The following is a 15,393-nucleotide window of genomic DNA, read 5'->3' on the forward strand; positions in this document are numbered from 1 at the left end:
TTGTATATGCCCTGTGATGCCTCCTCAAATTGCGCTGAAGACAACACCTCCTCACCTGAATATAAAGATGAAGAGCATAAGGAGCATACAGAAGGTGGCCACATTGTCCATGGTCTTCATCAGCACCACCAGCTGGCGTCGCAGAGCAGGCATGAAACGCACGAGCTTCAGCACCCGCAGGAGGCGGAAAGTTCTCAGCACTGACAGCCCCCCATCTGACTGGCCAATGATCTCCCAAATGCTGTGGCCCAGAGACACAAAGGAGGAGAGAAAAAGTTGGACAAGGAGAGAAAAAGATGGAAAGGGACAAAGAAAGAGAGTGGTAGAAAACAGGACAGAGGTAGTGAGAGAGGGAGAGAGAACTCTTTCACCAATGCAGCATCTGTGCGTGTAAAAGAGAATCTGTGTGAACTGAGAGAGTGTAAAAGAGAGAATTCTGTGTGAATCAAGTGTGTGTGTTGGTAGGGAGTGAGTGAGTGTGTGTGTGTCCACAAAAATCTATGTGTAAAAGAGAATCTGAATCAGGTGTGTGTATGCAGTGTACATTTTGTATGTATATGTCTGTAAAACTGCATTTCTTGATAGGGAAAATTGAAGTGCTGCTCAGCTACTCAGGAGTTTTCAAATGCTGCATCATAAGGACCTAGGGTGGAAAGCTCCTTTATAGTACTTTGCACTTCTACAGCATTTTTCATCCAAGTATCTCAAAATGCTTTACATGCACCAATTAATTAAGCCTCACAGACTTCTGATGTAGATAACTATTATTATCCCCATTTTACAGAGGGGAAAACTGAGGCACAGAAAGGTTATGTGACTAGTGCAAGGTCAGTGAGTCAGTGTTTGAGCTGGGAATAAAATCTAGATCTCCTGATTCATGCTTTCTCTCATATTTTAACTGATTAAAAAGCTGAAGCAGGTATGGCACAGCAACACAGTTCAGGCACTGATCTGCCTCTCTGTTTCTGCACCTCAGTATCCCCAGCCTGGTCTCCCTATTTTGGGGTCATCACCTGATGATGACAATGATGCTGTCGAAGATGTTGTAGGGATTGCGGAGGTAATCAAAGAGGCCAAACGCGGCGAGTTTCAGGATCATCTCCAGGGCAAACATGCTGGTGAACACAACATTGCTGATCTCCAAGATGTTAGTCAGTTCTTCTGGCTGCAGGAGTGGCAAAAGCAAGAATCAGAATCGGGCAAAATCTGAAAACATCACCTCAGAACCAAAAGATACCTTTCTCGTACGACACAGGGTTGTGCTTGGATGGGAGTCAAGCAGGAAATGGGAAGGACGGTAGAGCTGATGACAGAGGGGTCCAATGGTGCCATCTTTGGGCTTTTCTATACTTAAAATGCTACAGTGACACGGCTGTGCCACTGTGGCACCTCAGTGTAGACACTACCTATACTGACAGGAGGGTTTTCCCATCGTATAGGAACTCCACCTCCCTGAGAGGCGGCAGCTAGCTTGACAGAAGAATTTGACCTAGTGCTGGGGGATTTAGGTCAGCTTAATTAAATGGCTCAAGGGTGTGGATTTTTCCACGACGACCTAATTTTCTAGTGTAGACCAGATCTCAGTGTTCTCTTTCTCCTTTGTGTTTACACAGTCCCTCCCCAGCAAGTTCCCACCTCTACCTCCCAACCTTCTCCCTGCCCCCTTTCCTTTCTCTTTCTACACATCAGTCCTTTGGTCCCTTGTTTTCTCTCTTTTCTACCCCACTTTCCTCTCCCCCCCCTCTCTCCCTCCTTTTCCTTGCCAGAATTCATTTGCAGGGCCTGCTCTGGCAATCTTTTCTCATACCTTCCTTTTTGCAGTGGTCTAAGTAATTACCCAGGGGAATATCAGAGTGCATGAATAACGCATCAGCAATGAGGAGTAGCCTGTTAATGTCTAACAACAAGGGACAGAGAGAACAAGAGGGAATAAGAAACAGAGGGAAATGGACAATGAGGAAGAAAGAGGAAACTGGCGAGACAAAGGGAGAAATTCCCAAGAAACCAAACAGGGCAAATGTGTTGGTAAAAGGAAATAACTGGTCCAGTCCAGGATATTTGCATCTACTGAATCCGTGACACCTTTTGCCACAGGTAATTCAGCTTCTTCCAGCCAAAGGATGGTGTGTGTGGGAGAGAGAGAAAGAGAGAGAGAGCTTTCATGACTCAATCAGTTGAACAAGCCTGAACAAATTCAATTACTCCTCCTTTTGTTTTCAGAATTAATGGATGTTTCTTTGCTGTGCTCAGTTCTTGGAGGCCCCTCTGACAAGGCTGGGAAGGGGTCCAGCCTGTTTGCTCAGGAATGATTAAGTGGATGTTTATATGGCTGGGGCTGAGCTGACACCATTGCTGACAGATTCTTTCCATCCTCTTTCAGAAATGGGGTGGGGGGGGAGGAGGCCTCCCCCCAGTTGATTATGATGGACTCACTTATATGTGTGAGAGTATACTGGCTCCCCTCACTGGCTGAGTTGGAACTCCACTAGGTTAGCCAGCAAGGGGAATGGAAATAAACATAAAAATGTCTGACACATTCCTGTCAGTAGGGGGCAGATTCTCTCTCTCTCTTTTGCTCTGTCACACATACTTCAATGAGACTTTAATGGCATGACAAGCAACCAAAGTGTCACCAACATGAAAGGAAAGTCAGACTCCTCATGTATATGTCAGTACAATCCATCCAGGGCCTGGTCTACGGGGGGGTGGGCGGGGGAAGGAGGAGAGATCGATCTAAATTACACAACTTCAGCTGAAGTCGACATACTTAGATCGACTTACCGTGGTGTCTTCACCGCGGTGAGTCGTCTGCTGCCGCTCCCCCGTTGACTCTGCCTGCACCTCTTGCAGTGGTGGAGTACAGGAGTCGACGGGAGAGCACTCAGAGGTCGATTTATTGCGTCTAGACTAGATGCGATAAATCGACCCCCACTGGATTGATCGCTGCCTGCCGATCCGGCAGGTAGTATAGACATACCCCAGGATAGGATTACATATCTGAAGTCTGATTCCACCCACGTTCCTGTCCCTTTCATCCCTAAAGGAGCAGCTCCCCTAGTCCAGTCCTAGAGGGAACTGACATGAGCAAGCCTAACACATTCTATCCACCAGGGGGCAGCAGCATTCACTCTCTAGTGTACACAGGTCCCCACACGTCGGGTGTCCATCACAGATCCACTTGGATAAGTTGGTCACGTGGCTAGCCTCTTTCTTCATGTGGGGCTGAGCTACCCATAAATGCCAGGTCATACTTCTGACATCACACAAGCTTAGTGACAGAGAGACTGCTGGCGCCCCCTGGTGGTGATAAGAGAGGACAGGCACTTGGGAAATTAGGGGAGCCCATCAGGAATGGAGATGGGGACTCCACCAAGGCCTAAGCAAACGTTCTCCACTGAAGTCAGCACTGCCCCATAGTGCTCCGTGTGGAGGAGACTCATTGATTCACCTTTTTTATTGATGATGACAATGGCAGGGTTACTATTTACTGGCAGGGTTACTTTTAAAGGAAGGGTGCTTAAATTAAGAAGATAATGGAGTCTCCTCCCTTCCCCACAGGCTGTATCAGCAGTACATTGGGGGAAGGGGTGCTCACACGCACACACACAGTAATCCAGTTCTGGTTCTTTCCCTCCTGCCTCCTCCCACGGGCTACACCTAGAGTCCATTCCAGGAGGCATAAGAATCCAACTCTGATTGTTCTTATCCCAAGTAAATGAATGGACTGGAGCCTGCTCCCAAGTCACTGTACCCTCCATGTCCTTTTCTAACTGAACTTTCAGTCCAATTGCTGAAGCCACCCCAACCATATTCTTTATGAAATATGCTTATGATATGAATATGACACAACAGATATACTTCATGCATGATGGCTCATGTAAGGTATCATTGGAAAAGTTGTACTTGTGGCACCTTAGAGACTAACCAATTTATTAGAGAATAAGCTTTCGTGGACTACAGCCCACTTCTTCGGATGCATACAGATGATGACAATGGCAGGGTTACTATCCTTTTAAAGGAAGGGTGCTTAAATTAAGAAGATAATGGAGTCACCATTTGTATGCATCCGAAGAAGTGGGCTGTAGTCCACGAAAGCTTATGCTCTAATAAATTTGTTAGTCTCTACGGTGCCACAAGTACTCCTGTTCTTTTTGCGGATACAGACTAACACGGCTGCTACTCTGAAACCTGTCATTGGAAAAGTTATCATTTACTGAATGCAATTATCCAATTTGTATGCTTGTATCATTTCTGTATCTGAAGCTAGGAATATTGACTATGTATCTGTATTTCAACTATGTTATTTTGGGTGACGCCCCCTGCTAACACTTCAGGTATAACAATGAAAAAGCCGGACAGTGCTCATGGCCCATCAGCAAGAGACAATGGACTGTAAAAGAGCTTAGTCTTTCTGTGAACCTGTGGGGCAGCCTGTGAAGAATGGCTACAGGGGCCTTACAGAGTCATGTGACCATGTCATCTGATACTGGAACCCATCTTGAATTCTGTACTTTTCCACAAGAAGCTGGGGGTGGGGGGTGGTCAAACTAGGACTCCCGCTTTATGCAAATCATATTTAAGGGCCGGGAGTGAGGTAATCCAGGTCATCAGTTCTCCCCTGCTGCCCTACCCAAGATGACTGCTGGAAACAACTAAGACTGAACTGCGGGAAAAAACTGGACCCAGGCTGGAAGGGCGTCTGGTCTGTCAAGAAGATTATTAGAACCACATTTAGGGTGAGAACTTACATGTAAGCAGCTTCTTTAGTGTATTAAGCTTAGTTTGCATGCTCTGTTTTATTTTCTTAGCAATATGCCTTTTTCTGTCTGCTACCCCCTTGACTACTTAAAATACACCTGTTATAGTTAATACTTTTATTTCTGGTTTATAATATAACCCAGTTTATGTGATTTCTAACTGGGGGATGAGGAGTTGTGCATACCCTCCTCCACATTGAGGGAAAAGGCGAATTTCATATAATTTTGGGTTTGTATTCCAAGGGGGGGTGGACATCTGGGGGCTGTGGCAAGCCCCTTAAACTGAGCCTTCCCAGAGCGTATCTCTGTCTCTCTGTGCAGCTGGGCGTGGCCCTGCCTGTGTGCTTGGCTGGAAAAGGCTGGGGAGCCAAGACCAGGTAAAAGGGGGCCCAGGGTGGCAGAACAGTCTGACTCAGTGGCGTCCCAGCACACTAGGTGACATCCCAAGGGGTGCAACCCATCACAACCATACCCTCCTTGTCCTTTTCTAACTGAGCTTTCATTCCAGTTACTGAAGCCAGCCCCCCACCCCCAACCATCTGTGTGCCTGTACCACATTTGACACATGCTGACCAAAACCACTTCTTCACTCAACCCTTTCTCTTCTCAGCACCTCTACCTTTCCCCTTCTTCACTAGGACCTGGCTTTGATTTCATTCTGGCTGGGGGAAGAAATTGCAGGCTCTCCCCATGCCACAGAATTTTATACACTGCCAGTTTCTCTAAAATCAAAATAAAAGGGGGGGAGGCTCAATTTCCATCCATAATTACATTTGAATAACAAAACAGGTCCTGAAAAACTAGGGAGAGAAAAAAAGAGAGAGTACAGGGAGGAGAGAGATGAAGATAACCTCAAAGCCAGGAAGTAATGACACTAGCAGGGAATGAGAGGCCCATATGCTAAACAGAGACACCAATTTCAGCATGAATCAAATGACTATGTCAATGCAGATGAAGAATGTAAAAATACGACAGGGTATAATGGTGGATTAGCCTTCTCTCTGCTGTCCACGCATCTGCTCTCTCGCTGTCTTGTAGGGCGCAACTGATGTTTTAAAAGTCATGCTTGCATCTCTCTTAAGGAAAAGGTCACCTGTTCTCTCCAGCCCTCCTCCCCTCCCTGACGTCTGTTTCTCTAGTGAAGCCCACACCTGTTAATCTTTTTCTAAGGGCCATCACTCACCTCCTTCCCCCGAGCATTCTTCCCAGAGAGAGGGTTAGGAACGGAAAGGGGGGGGGGGGAGAACAGGAAGGGGGAGATAAGGGGAGAAAAGGAAAGAGGAAAAAACAAAACAGTTCCATACCGCCAAAAAAAGGAAGAAGGAGAGATGGTGAAGGAATAGGAGAGAAAAGAGCGAGGACAGAAAAGAAAGAGTGATACAGAGAAAGATTAAAGAAATAGTGGGAAAAGAAAAAAGAAAAGGAGATAAGGGGAGGGAGAGGAGCCAGCTGGATCCATGAGGCCTGAGGCAACACACTCCTAGAGCAAAGACAGACCCTGCATTGCAGCTATTTCTGGAGAGACAGATAATTAGCTAGAGTGAAAAGAACCATTAGCATTGAGCCCAAGGTGCTGTTGATGGGGCTAGAGGCCCTCAGCCTCTAAGAGTTTCCAACACATCTGGGACTACCAATACCATCATGGGTTTTCAGCTTAACTGTGACTGACAGCGGACACAGCTGATGGCTGGGGCAGAGTGTGTGTGTGTGGGGAGCTTCTCTCTGGCAGAGGAAGGGTAATCTTGATGGAGTGGGGAGGCTGAAAGGAAGCTAGTCACTCTTCTTTCGGCTGCTCAATCACTCTCCTTCTGGCTGCTCCCACACAAATAACCACAACCAACTGATTAACGCAGGGTTGTAGAAAACTGCTTTGGATCAAATAAATAGCAGCCTGCCATTTTTTCCCCACTACTTTTTGGGGGGTTTAACAAAAACATAGTTCCACTTTCCTTTTTGAGTCATTTCCAGGCTTCCTGGCTCTTTCCAGAGTCAGAAAAACAGACAAAGCCATGAGGAAAGGTCTGCAATTCACCATCTCTTGCCTAGCCAGAAGCAGGGAGTATCAGAAATCTCCCCAGCGCAGAAGCCTGTTTTCTCTGTCTCACACACACGATTGCCAGACCAGAGAACGCACAAGTATCACGACTGAGCATTGGGGAGAAACACTTAAACTGAACTTTTCCTAAGTTGGAAGTGTTGGGGCCCAAGTTGGGGAAGGGGAAGGAAGCAGTCAGATGTGAATGGGGGGGGGGGGGGTCATGGTTCGGGTCACTTTTTCTTGTATCAGAACTAGTTTTTCTATCCTGAATCTGGATTTCTTTCCAAATCCATGAAACTATCTGATTCAGATTCCCACGGCAATGAACCCTCTCTCCCTACTAGGATTAAGCAGATGTGTGAAACAATGTAGTCCACTTCTATGCTGAGGGAAGCTGATTTCATTTGGAGCCTCCCCCAGTGATCAGATGATGGAGCTGGGATGAAGGAGAGCAGCTGTTTGGTCTTGACTTCCCCACCACACACACACACACTTCCTTACTTGAACAAAGGAATTGCTATCCTGGATAAGACCCTAGGGTCCATCTAGTCCAATATTCTCTCTCTGACTGGGACCAGCACTAGATGCTTCAGAAGGAGGTGCAAGAACACTTGTAATGTATCAGATGACCTGTCCATACAGGGAATTTCTCCCCCCAGGTCTAAATTGGCAACTATGCCGAAATCTTACTGGGGTGATTCTCTGTGGGATCATAAGACCAGCCCCATATATCAGTACTCAGATATCAGAGTGATAAGTACCTTATAAATATATTAGAGAGATTTCTCTAGTCTGGTCATATTTGTAAATTACATCAAAGTAAGCTAACAGTAACTGGAGAATCATAGAAATTAGAGATGGAAAATACCGATTTGGTCACATGTAGTCCAATCTCCATCCCACATCCAAATCATGACTTCACAATTCTTTGTCTCGGTCCACTTTTAGACAATTTAGGTGATGGGGTCTCTATCAGTACCCGGGGCAGATCAGTCAATAGCTTAATAAATCTCACTTCAGGAAGGTATTATTAATAGTATTTATTATTTATATTATGGTAACACCCATTGTGCTGCGTGCTGTAACAATACATAGGAAGATATGGCCCTGAAGAGCTTATAACCCAAGAATCTGAGAAAGAATTCTTTATCTCCACCTCAGATTTTCTTTTTGCTAAATTTCATTCCGTTGCTCCTAGTCATACCCCCTCCAATGACCCTGAACAATTCCTCTCCCTGATTGGTGTTTACATCCTTTGAACACTTGTGGCCAGTGATCATGTTGTCCTGAGCCTCACCCCTTAGTCATAGTTTAGCTAAGTGATACAGATTTAGCTCTTTTAATCTTTTCTCATGATTCAGTCCCTCCAGTCTCCTAGTAATTTGTATTGCTCGCCTCTGAGCTCCCTGCAGCTCAACAGCATTGTTCTGGTACTGAGGTGCCCAGAGCAGTTTTTACTCTGGGATCAAACTGTGGCTACTCCTATTCCTATCAGAGACTGCCTAGGGTAGGAAACACAGTCTAGTGGATAGGGTATTAGACGAGGACTGAGGAGCCTTGGAGGTCAATTCATGGCTCAGCCAGAGACTTCCTGTGGGGCTTTGGGCAGGGGACTTAAGTGCCTCAGTTCCCCATCTGTAAGGGGATGATAACCCTTTTCTACCTCACAGGGGTGCTGTTAGGACAAAATCCATTAATGACTGTGAGGTGCTTGGAGACCTCTAGTGATGACAGCTATATACGTACCTAGATAGATACTTGCTTTCCATGTCATGATCCACCTGTTAATTGATGCTGCCAGACCTACAGAGGGGCTCAGGCCCCCCCAAAGGGAATGGGAAGATTCTTGGTTGTAGTAACCACAAGACTCACCAGCTTTCCTCAGTCCTTCTCCAGAGATAGACTGTGCTTGTGCATCTCTTAATTAAACTGGAAAGTCTAGCTAGCTGGTGGATTTGAATTCAGATGTTGGTGAAGTCTCTGTGACATCCCTAGAGACCATATTAAACTAAACTAAACAGACTACGGATTCAGTCAGCTAATGAAGAGAGAAATGAGGCAGAGAGATGGGGGAGTGGAAAAGATAAGGGAAAAGATAGGGATAAAGGAGACAAGGAGAGAAAGAAAAGTAGGGGATGAAACAGATCAGGGAGGGAGAAACAGAAGGAACGAAAGGAGATGAAAGGAAAAAAGATGGCCATGGCCAACATGACTGAGTGCAGAAACAGGCACAGGATAGCCCCTGCACGGTCCTTACTCCATCTCAAACCCAGGATGGGACCCCATGTGCGATCACGTGTCCAAATTGTTTTCTCTCCACCTCTGCTAGGTTGTAAGCTCCTCGGGGCAGGGTCCATGTCTCCTTAAGAGATTTATACAACATCGAGCGCACTGTTGGCACTCAATAAACAATAACAACAGAAGGGAGAGGAGAGATTTAATGTCAAGAGGAAGTGACCGAGGAGCCTCTCCTCAGGTCCTCACTGGGTCATTCAACTTTGGATGCTGCCCAAGGAGACCCACCACTGGATGCAGCTCAGGTCTAGACCATGTGGTTTGGCAGGCCCATGCTGCCTGATTCTACCCCAGGCAACCCACAGTGCTAGAGCCACCGTCCCCCCACCTTCTAAGTTGCTGGATATTCTTGTGGCTGACAGGGTTTAAGGTGCCCACTTCCCCACAAGGTGTGTTACCTGTTCATGGTGCTCAATGCCCATGCTGATGGTGTTTACTAGGATGGCTATCATGATCCCACGGTTGAAATACTTGCTGTCCACAATCCCCCTTAGTTTGACTCTCACTTCTCGCCACAGGTCACCACAGAGCCTCAGCCATCCGCCCTCTTCCCCCTCCTCTTCCTCTTTCTCCAGATCTGAGGCACCCTCGCTTCCTCTTCTTCCTTCTCCTTGCTCTTCGTCGGCCCCTCCTTCCTCCTGGTCCGAATCAGCACTGTCCAGGATGGAGAGCCTCCGGGCTGCCTCACACTGCACCCTGTGACATCTGGGGCAGTTGTTGGGGTCAGAGGTCAGGGTCACAGCAATGGGCTGGACGAGGGCATGAGGAGTGTATTTGAGAGAGTTGTGTTTCCGGCAATGCCCTGGGGAAAGAAATCATTACAGTTAAAGGAACAGGACTCAATTTTCAAATCAGGCCTACAAATCAGTGCACCACTTGGATGCTTAAATAGCAAGAAGGCACTGAAAGTGGAAAGCCAGGCTTTTTAACAGCGAGGGTGATTAAAGACTGGAACAGCTTATCAAGGGAAGTGGTAAATTCATCATCATTTGGAGTCTTTAAATTGAGATTGGATGCCTCTGTAAAACATACACTCTAGTTCAGCCACAAGTGATTAGGCTCAACACTATTCACTCACACCGTAGGGAAGAATTATTTCCTCCGCTGCATGAATCAGTGGGTGAAATTCTGTGGCCTGTGTCACACAGGATATTGGACGAAATGATCACAGTGATCCCTTCTGGCCTTAAAGTCAATGAGAGCATATGAAGCGCCTAAAGGCAGAACTGGGCCCCCTGATTTAGGAACCCACGCTTTGACAGCATCTTAAAGAGCCAGAAGAGTGACTTTGAAAATGGCATTTCTTTATACAGTAACTCCTCATTTAAAGTCGTCCCGGTTAACGTTGTTTCGTTGCTGATCAATTAGAGAACATGCTCGTTTAAAGTTGCGCAATGCTCCCTTATAACGTTGTTTGGTAGCTGCCTGCTTTGTCCACTGCTTGCAGGAAAAGCAGCCCGTTGCAGCTAGCTGGTGGGGGCTTGTAACCAGGGTGGACCAGCAGCCCCCCTATCAGCTCCCCACTCCCCTAAGTTCCCTGTGCAGCAGCCGCCCAGCAGGCTATCAATTGCTGGGCGCTTCAGCTGTCCCTCCCCCCACTGCCGTGTGTTGCTCCTGCCCTCTGCCTTGGAGCTGCTCCTGGGAGCCTCCTGCTTGCTGTGCAGTGGTGGGGCGGGGGGAAGAGGAGGGTTAATGTCAGGGTGTCCCCCTTCCCGCAGCTCCTGCCCTCCGCTCCTTTACCCCATCTCCACAGAGCAGGGGAGGACAGGACAGGGCTCAGGATGGAGGGAGCTTGCTGGCAGCAGCTGCTGTCTCAACTTGCTGATCTACTTAAAAAGGCAGTGTATTTAGAGTGGGGTCAGCATACTTAAAGGGGCAATACACGTCTCTCCCTCACACACACACACCGGTGTGTGTCTCTGTCTGCCATGCTGTCTCCCCTCCCTCCATTCGTGCTGCCTTGTAGAGTGTGAGGCTACATTAACAACAATGTGTTAACCCTTGAGGGCTCAGCCCAATGCTAGTTCATCATTTAGCAGTAAGGCATTCCCTGGGAAATATCCTACCCTCTTTCTCCACCATCTCAACCAAGCTTCACAATCATCATTGCTATGTACAGTATTAAATTGTTTGTTTAAAACTTATACTGTGTATATGTGTGTGTGTATATGTAGTCGTTTGCCTGGTGAAAAAAATTTCCCTGGAACCTAACCCCCCCTATTTACATTAATTCTTATGGGGAAATTGGATTCACTTAACATCATTTCGCTTAAAGTCGCATTTTTCAGGAACATAACTACAATGTTAAGTGAGGAGTTACTGTACACAACACTGTGTGTATAAGATCAGATTTGTTGGCTTTAGTGACCTAACTAATTTTTTATTCCTTTTTCCTCCTGTTAGCTCTGGAGAGCCAACACAGCTATGCGAGAGTGAGGCAGAGTCCAGTGGTACAATGAATTGCCAGTAGCAGAAACTTTATTATTGGTGAACAGGCGCAAAAGTGGAAGGCTGAGCCTGCAAGGCTGGCAGTTAGAAATTCTATCTGTTCACTCGTAAAGTGAATTCACTTGATACCGAAGCCTTTGAGACAATTAACATAGAACCCATAAAGCCACTTTCAATGTCACTCTTCAGACTAGAACTGCAATTTAAATTATACAATTGTACCTCACGTCTAATTTTACACATTCAAAAAATGTCTCCACTGGCCCTTAAAAAAATTACGCTGTCCCCCTCGCCCCAATTCTGCCAATACGCCTCAAAACTGTGTACTTCAGCATTCCTTTCTATTCTGGTCCTGGGACACCCCCCACCATTGCACTGCCAAAACACCTCAACCCTGATCTGCAGTATCTTTGTTCCTTAATCTTGAGGTCCCACAGGGTCTGCTTAAGCAGCTCAATTCCCCTCTCTCCCACTCTGCTAATGCACTTAACCCAATTTGCAATACCCTCTGCTATTCCAGACCTGGAACCCTTTACAACAACCTGTTGATATCTCCCAATCCTACCATTCAGCAGCCCCTGGAATGCTAGATCTGGCTTTCCCACACAATTCCTGCCAGCAACACCTACTGCTTTTCCGATGCATTGCCTGCCTCCCCCATGCTGCTGTCCAATTCCTAGTGCCTAATATTAATTCTGAACTCTGTGCTTTTGGGGCACATGCCCTTTGCAAGGCTGGTACATGGTGAAGTTCCCAGCTGCTGTTTCACTTCCTCTACTGACATTCCCAGCTTTGCCCGTGGGATTCTTACTATAGTGTCTCTGTCCTTTCCCATTCACACCGAGCTTGGCACTGCCTGGCTCCATCCGGCCCTGGCGTCGGTCCTGCAGGGTGTTGTAGAGGCTAAGTGTGCGACGCTTGGCTTTGCGCACGATGTGGCAGACGTACTGGAAGATCTCCTCGTAGCAGTCTCCTGGTTCGGTGTAGCTGGCTACGGTGCTGGAGGACAAGTACCGCGCTCGCTGTTCCTGCATCAGCTGGTGCTCCCGCTGCTTGGTCTCAGAGAACTGAGTGGCTATGACCACCAGGCACAGGTTGATCATGAAGAAAGAGCCCACCTACAGCCGATGAAGGAAGAGGAAAAAAGTGAGAGAGGGAGGGAGAGAAAAAGCATGGGGCAAAGAGAAAGAAAGTAGGGAAAAGAAAGGGGAAGGGGAAAATAAAACAGGACAAAGAGAGAAGGAAAAAGTAGAGATAGGTGAGATTCTGCACAAGAAGGTGGGACTTCAGTCCTCAAAGGAAAACTTGCCTGGCTCACCTTGTTTCTGAGGACAACTCCCTTGATGTGATTTTCACCATGTGGCCCAGTGGCTTGCGCACTGGGCTGGGAGTCAGGAGATTTGGGCTCTATGCTTGACTCTGCCACTGATTTGCTGTGTAACATTGGGCAAGTCACTTAAAGATGACCTGCAAAGGCTTTTATAAAAATTGGACTTTTGCTCTACGCTTTCTTCTTTTTGATGTATAAAAGAATTGTTTTGGTTTCTTTTCCCTTCTTGGTTTTTACTTTAGGAAAATTGGGAATGTCATCCCTGCTCTTCCCTAGTACTTCTGGAGGACTTGTTCGCGGTCTCAGAACATATTTGATCCTAACTCTCCCACCTTAATTGAAAGGATGGGGATGCTGAATCTTTAACAAAGATGGCTCTTCTCCAAAATGTTAACTAGGCACTGAAGTCAAATAGATATTTACAAAAACAAATAAAAAACGAAGAGCGTTAAACAGTCTGACCAAAAATCCCTTCCTTGCTCAACTTTCACTCTCTTGGCTCTTGTGATGTCCTACTTTTATTAGTCCCCGAATCATGAGAGTCTTCCAGTCTAGACAGGCTCTCAATTGCTAATGTAAAAACAAGCAGAACCCTTCATTTTTTAAATAAAATGTTTCAGGCCTTTATTATCCATTCTACAAAAACCAAAAAAGGCAAACACCCTATTTTATTCATTTGCAGATCTCCTTTACTCTAGCTACGCCTCAATTTTCCCATCCCTAAAATGGAGACAACAATGCTGAATGCTTGGAGATGTATGGATAAAAACCACTATATCAGTTTTAAGTATCTCCATTGTGGGATCAATCTGAATCTCCATAATGGGATCAATACTTTACTGCAAGGATGGAGATAGAAATTTAACAGGAATGCAAATCCGGTCCACACTAGGACTTTCAACCACTCATTTTGAACGCTGTTCCAACATGGTTGGGATCTGCTCTCCAAAGAGTTGTGAACTGTGATATGTCAGTGCTAAAAAGAGGGATTGTTTTAGAACTCTGACTGGATTTTTGTGCTCCTCTCGATTGGACCCTGGATGCGACCTGTGGAGAAGACTGAGCTAGATTCCTACAGAGAGACCCCGGACTCTGGGTGCAGGCACCTGGGAAGAACCTGAACTGGATTGCTGTGCCCCTGGAGTGGACTCTGGCTGCAGCCCTCTGGGGAGGAGGAGAAAAACCTGAAGTGGATTCCCATGCTCCACTGGAAGGGCTTCTGAAGGTGCCACCAGCATTACGTTCCCATCATATTCCTTTTTAGATTTAGGACCACTAGCAGAACTACTAGTCCTTCCTTCCCAGGGTGGAATCTCTGATGCAGCTCAGGAATACAACAGAGCTGTATCCAATACCTTCCTATTCATCCTGTTTGGCAGCTCCTCTCCTGGGTCATTAAAAGCATAATCCTCCAAAAGGGAAGGGAGAGCGCAGGTAGGTGAAGGAGAGAACCCCTACTCCAACTCCACTATCTACCTGAGTCAGAAAAGGAAACAGTGGGGATTGTTTATGAACAGTGTTCAAGCATAACTTCCTCTACTTGAATAGATAATATCCCCCCCTTCACTACCCATACCTAGTCACACACACACACACACACACACACTCACTCACGCTCTCTCTCTCACACACACACACACACAGGTGGCTAGAGGTTCCATCATGAGATTCAATCCAGTGGCTTTTACTATTTCAAAGGGGAGACGTCTCTGCTGACATATAAATTAGCCTTTGAAAAACGAAGCCATTCCTGGCCAGATCAGCATTAGGACAATATATGCAGTTTCAAAATAAAATGCTTCTCCCTGCCCTCTCAATGCCCTTCAAAGCAGTTCTAAATCCATTCCCCTTCATTCACAATGCCCTCCCCCACTTCAGCCCATCTGCCCTTCAGATTTTTTATGTGGCCTAGAAAGGAGGGGAGAAAAAAAGGAAACTGCTGTTTGCTTCAGATCCCTTTCCCCCAGAGGCTTCTGGGTAGTTCATACTCTCATCTTGTTTTCATTGATGAGTGATTGGGAGTCCAAATCTCTTTCAGACATAGACTCATAGACTCATAGACCTTAAGGTCAGAAGGGACCATTATGATCATCTGGTCTGACCCCCTGCATGCTGCAGGCCATAAAACCGTCCCTACCCCTTCCCTAGACTCTGCTGTTGGAGTCCCCAATCCTGTTTTAGTGACTTCAATCTGCAGAGACCCTCCTGCTAGAGATCCCTGCCCCATGCTGCGGAGGAAGGCGAAAAACCTCCAGAGGCTCAGCCAATCTGCCCTGGAGGAAAATTCCTTCCCGACCCCAAATATGGCGATCAGTAAGACCCCGAGCATATAGGTAAGAGTCTCCAGCCTGACCCCTGTCAGCCATTATACTATTTACCTACCATTGCTTGGTTTTCCTTGACTACTATGCTTTACCATTAAACCATTCCCTCCATAAACTTATCTAACTTAATCTTAAAACCAGACAGGTCCGTCGCCCCCACCGTTTCCCTCGGAAGGCCGTTCCAATATTTCACCCCTCTGA

General features: G+C 46.6%; 1 protein-coding gene across 2 annotated transcripts in view; it reads right to left on the reverse strand.

The window, feature by feature from the left end:
* CACNA1I (calcium voltage-gated channel subunit alpha1 I) overlaps positions 1–15,393 on the reverse strand; it is a 225,976-nt gene that overhangs the window by 41,616 nt on the left and 168,967 nt on the right. The window contains exons 8-14 of one of the 2 annotated variants that reach the window (XM_054016231.1): positions 12,317–12,656; positions 10,615–10,627; positions 10,466–10,491; positions 10,169–10,201; positions 9,489–9,892; positions 1,014–1,165; positions 56–241 (exon numbers count right to left, since the gene is read on the reverse strand). In XM_054016231.1, coding sequence (XP_053872206.1) covers positions 56–241; positions 1,014–1,165; positions 9,489–9,892; positions 10,169–10,201; positions 10,466–10,491; positions 10,615–10,627; positions 12,317–12,656 — 1,154 coding nt within the window. The remainder of the gene's footprint in view (positions 1–55; positions 242–1,013; positions 1,166–9,488; positions 9,893–10,168; positions 10,202–10,465; positions 10,492–10,614; positions 10,628–12,316; positions 12,657–15,393) is intronic. The other variant, XM_054016232.1, reaches the window with a different exon arrangement.

Source organism: Malaclemys terrapin, chromosome 1, assembly GCF_027887155.1.
Source record: "Malaclemys terrapin pileata isolate rMalTer1 chromosome 1, rMalTer1.hap1, whole genome shotgun sequence".
NCBI classification, from domain to species: domain Eukaryota; kingdom Metazoa; phylum Chordata; order Testudines; family Emydidae; genus Malaclemys; species Malaclemys terrapin.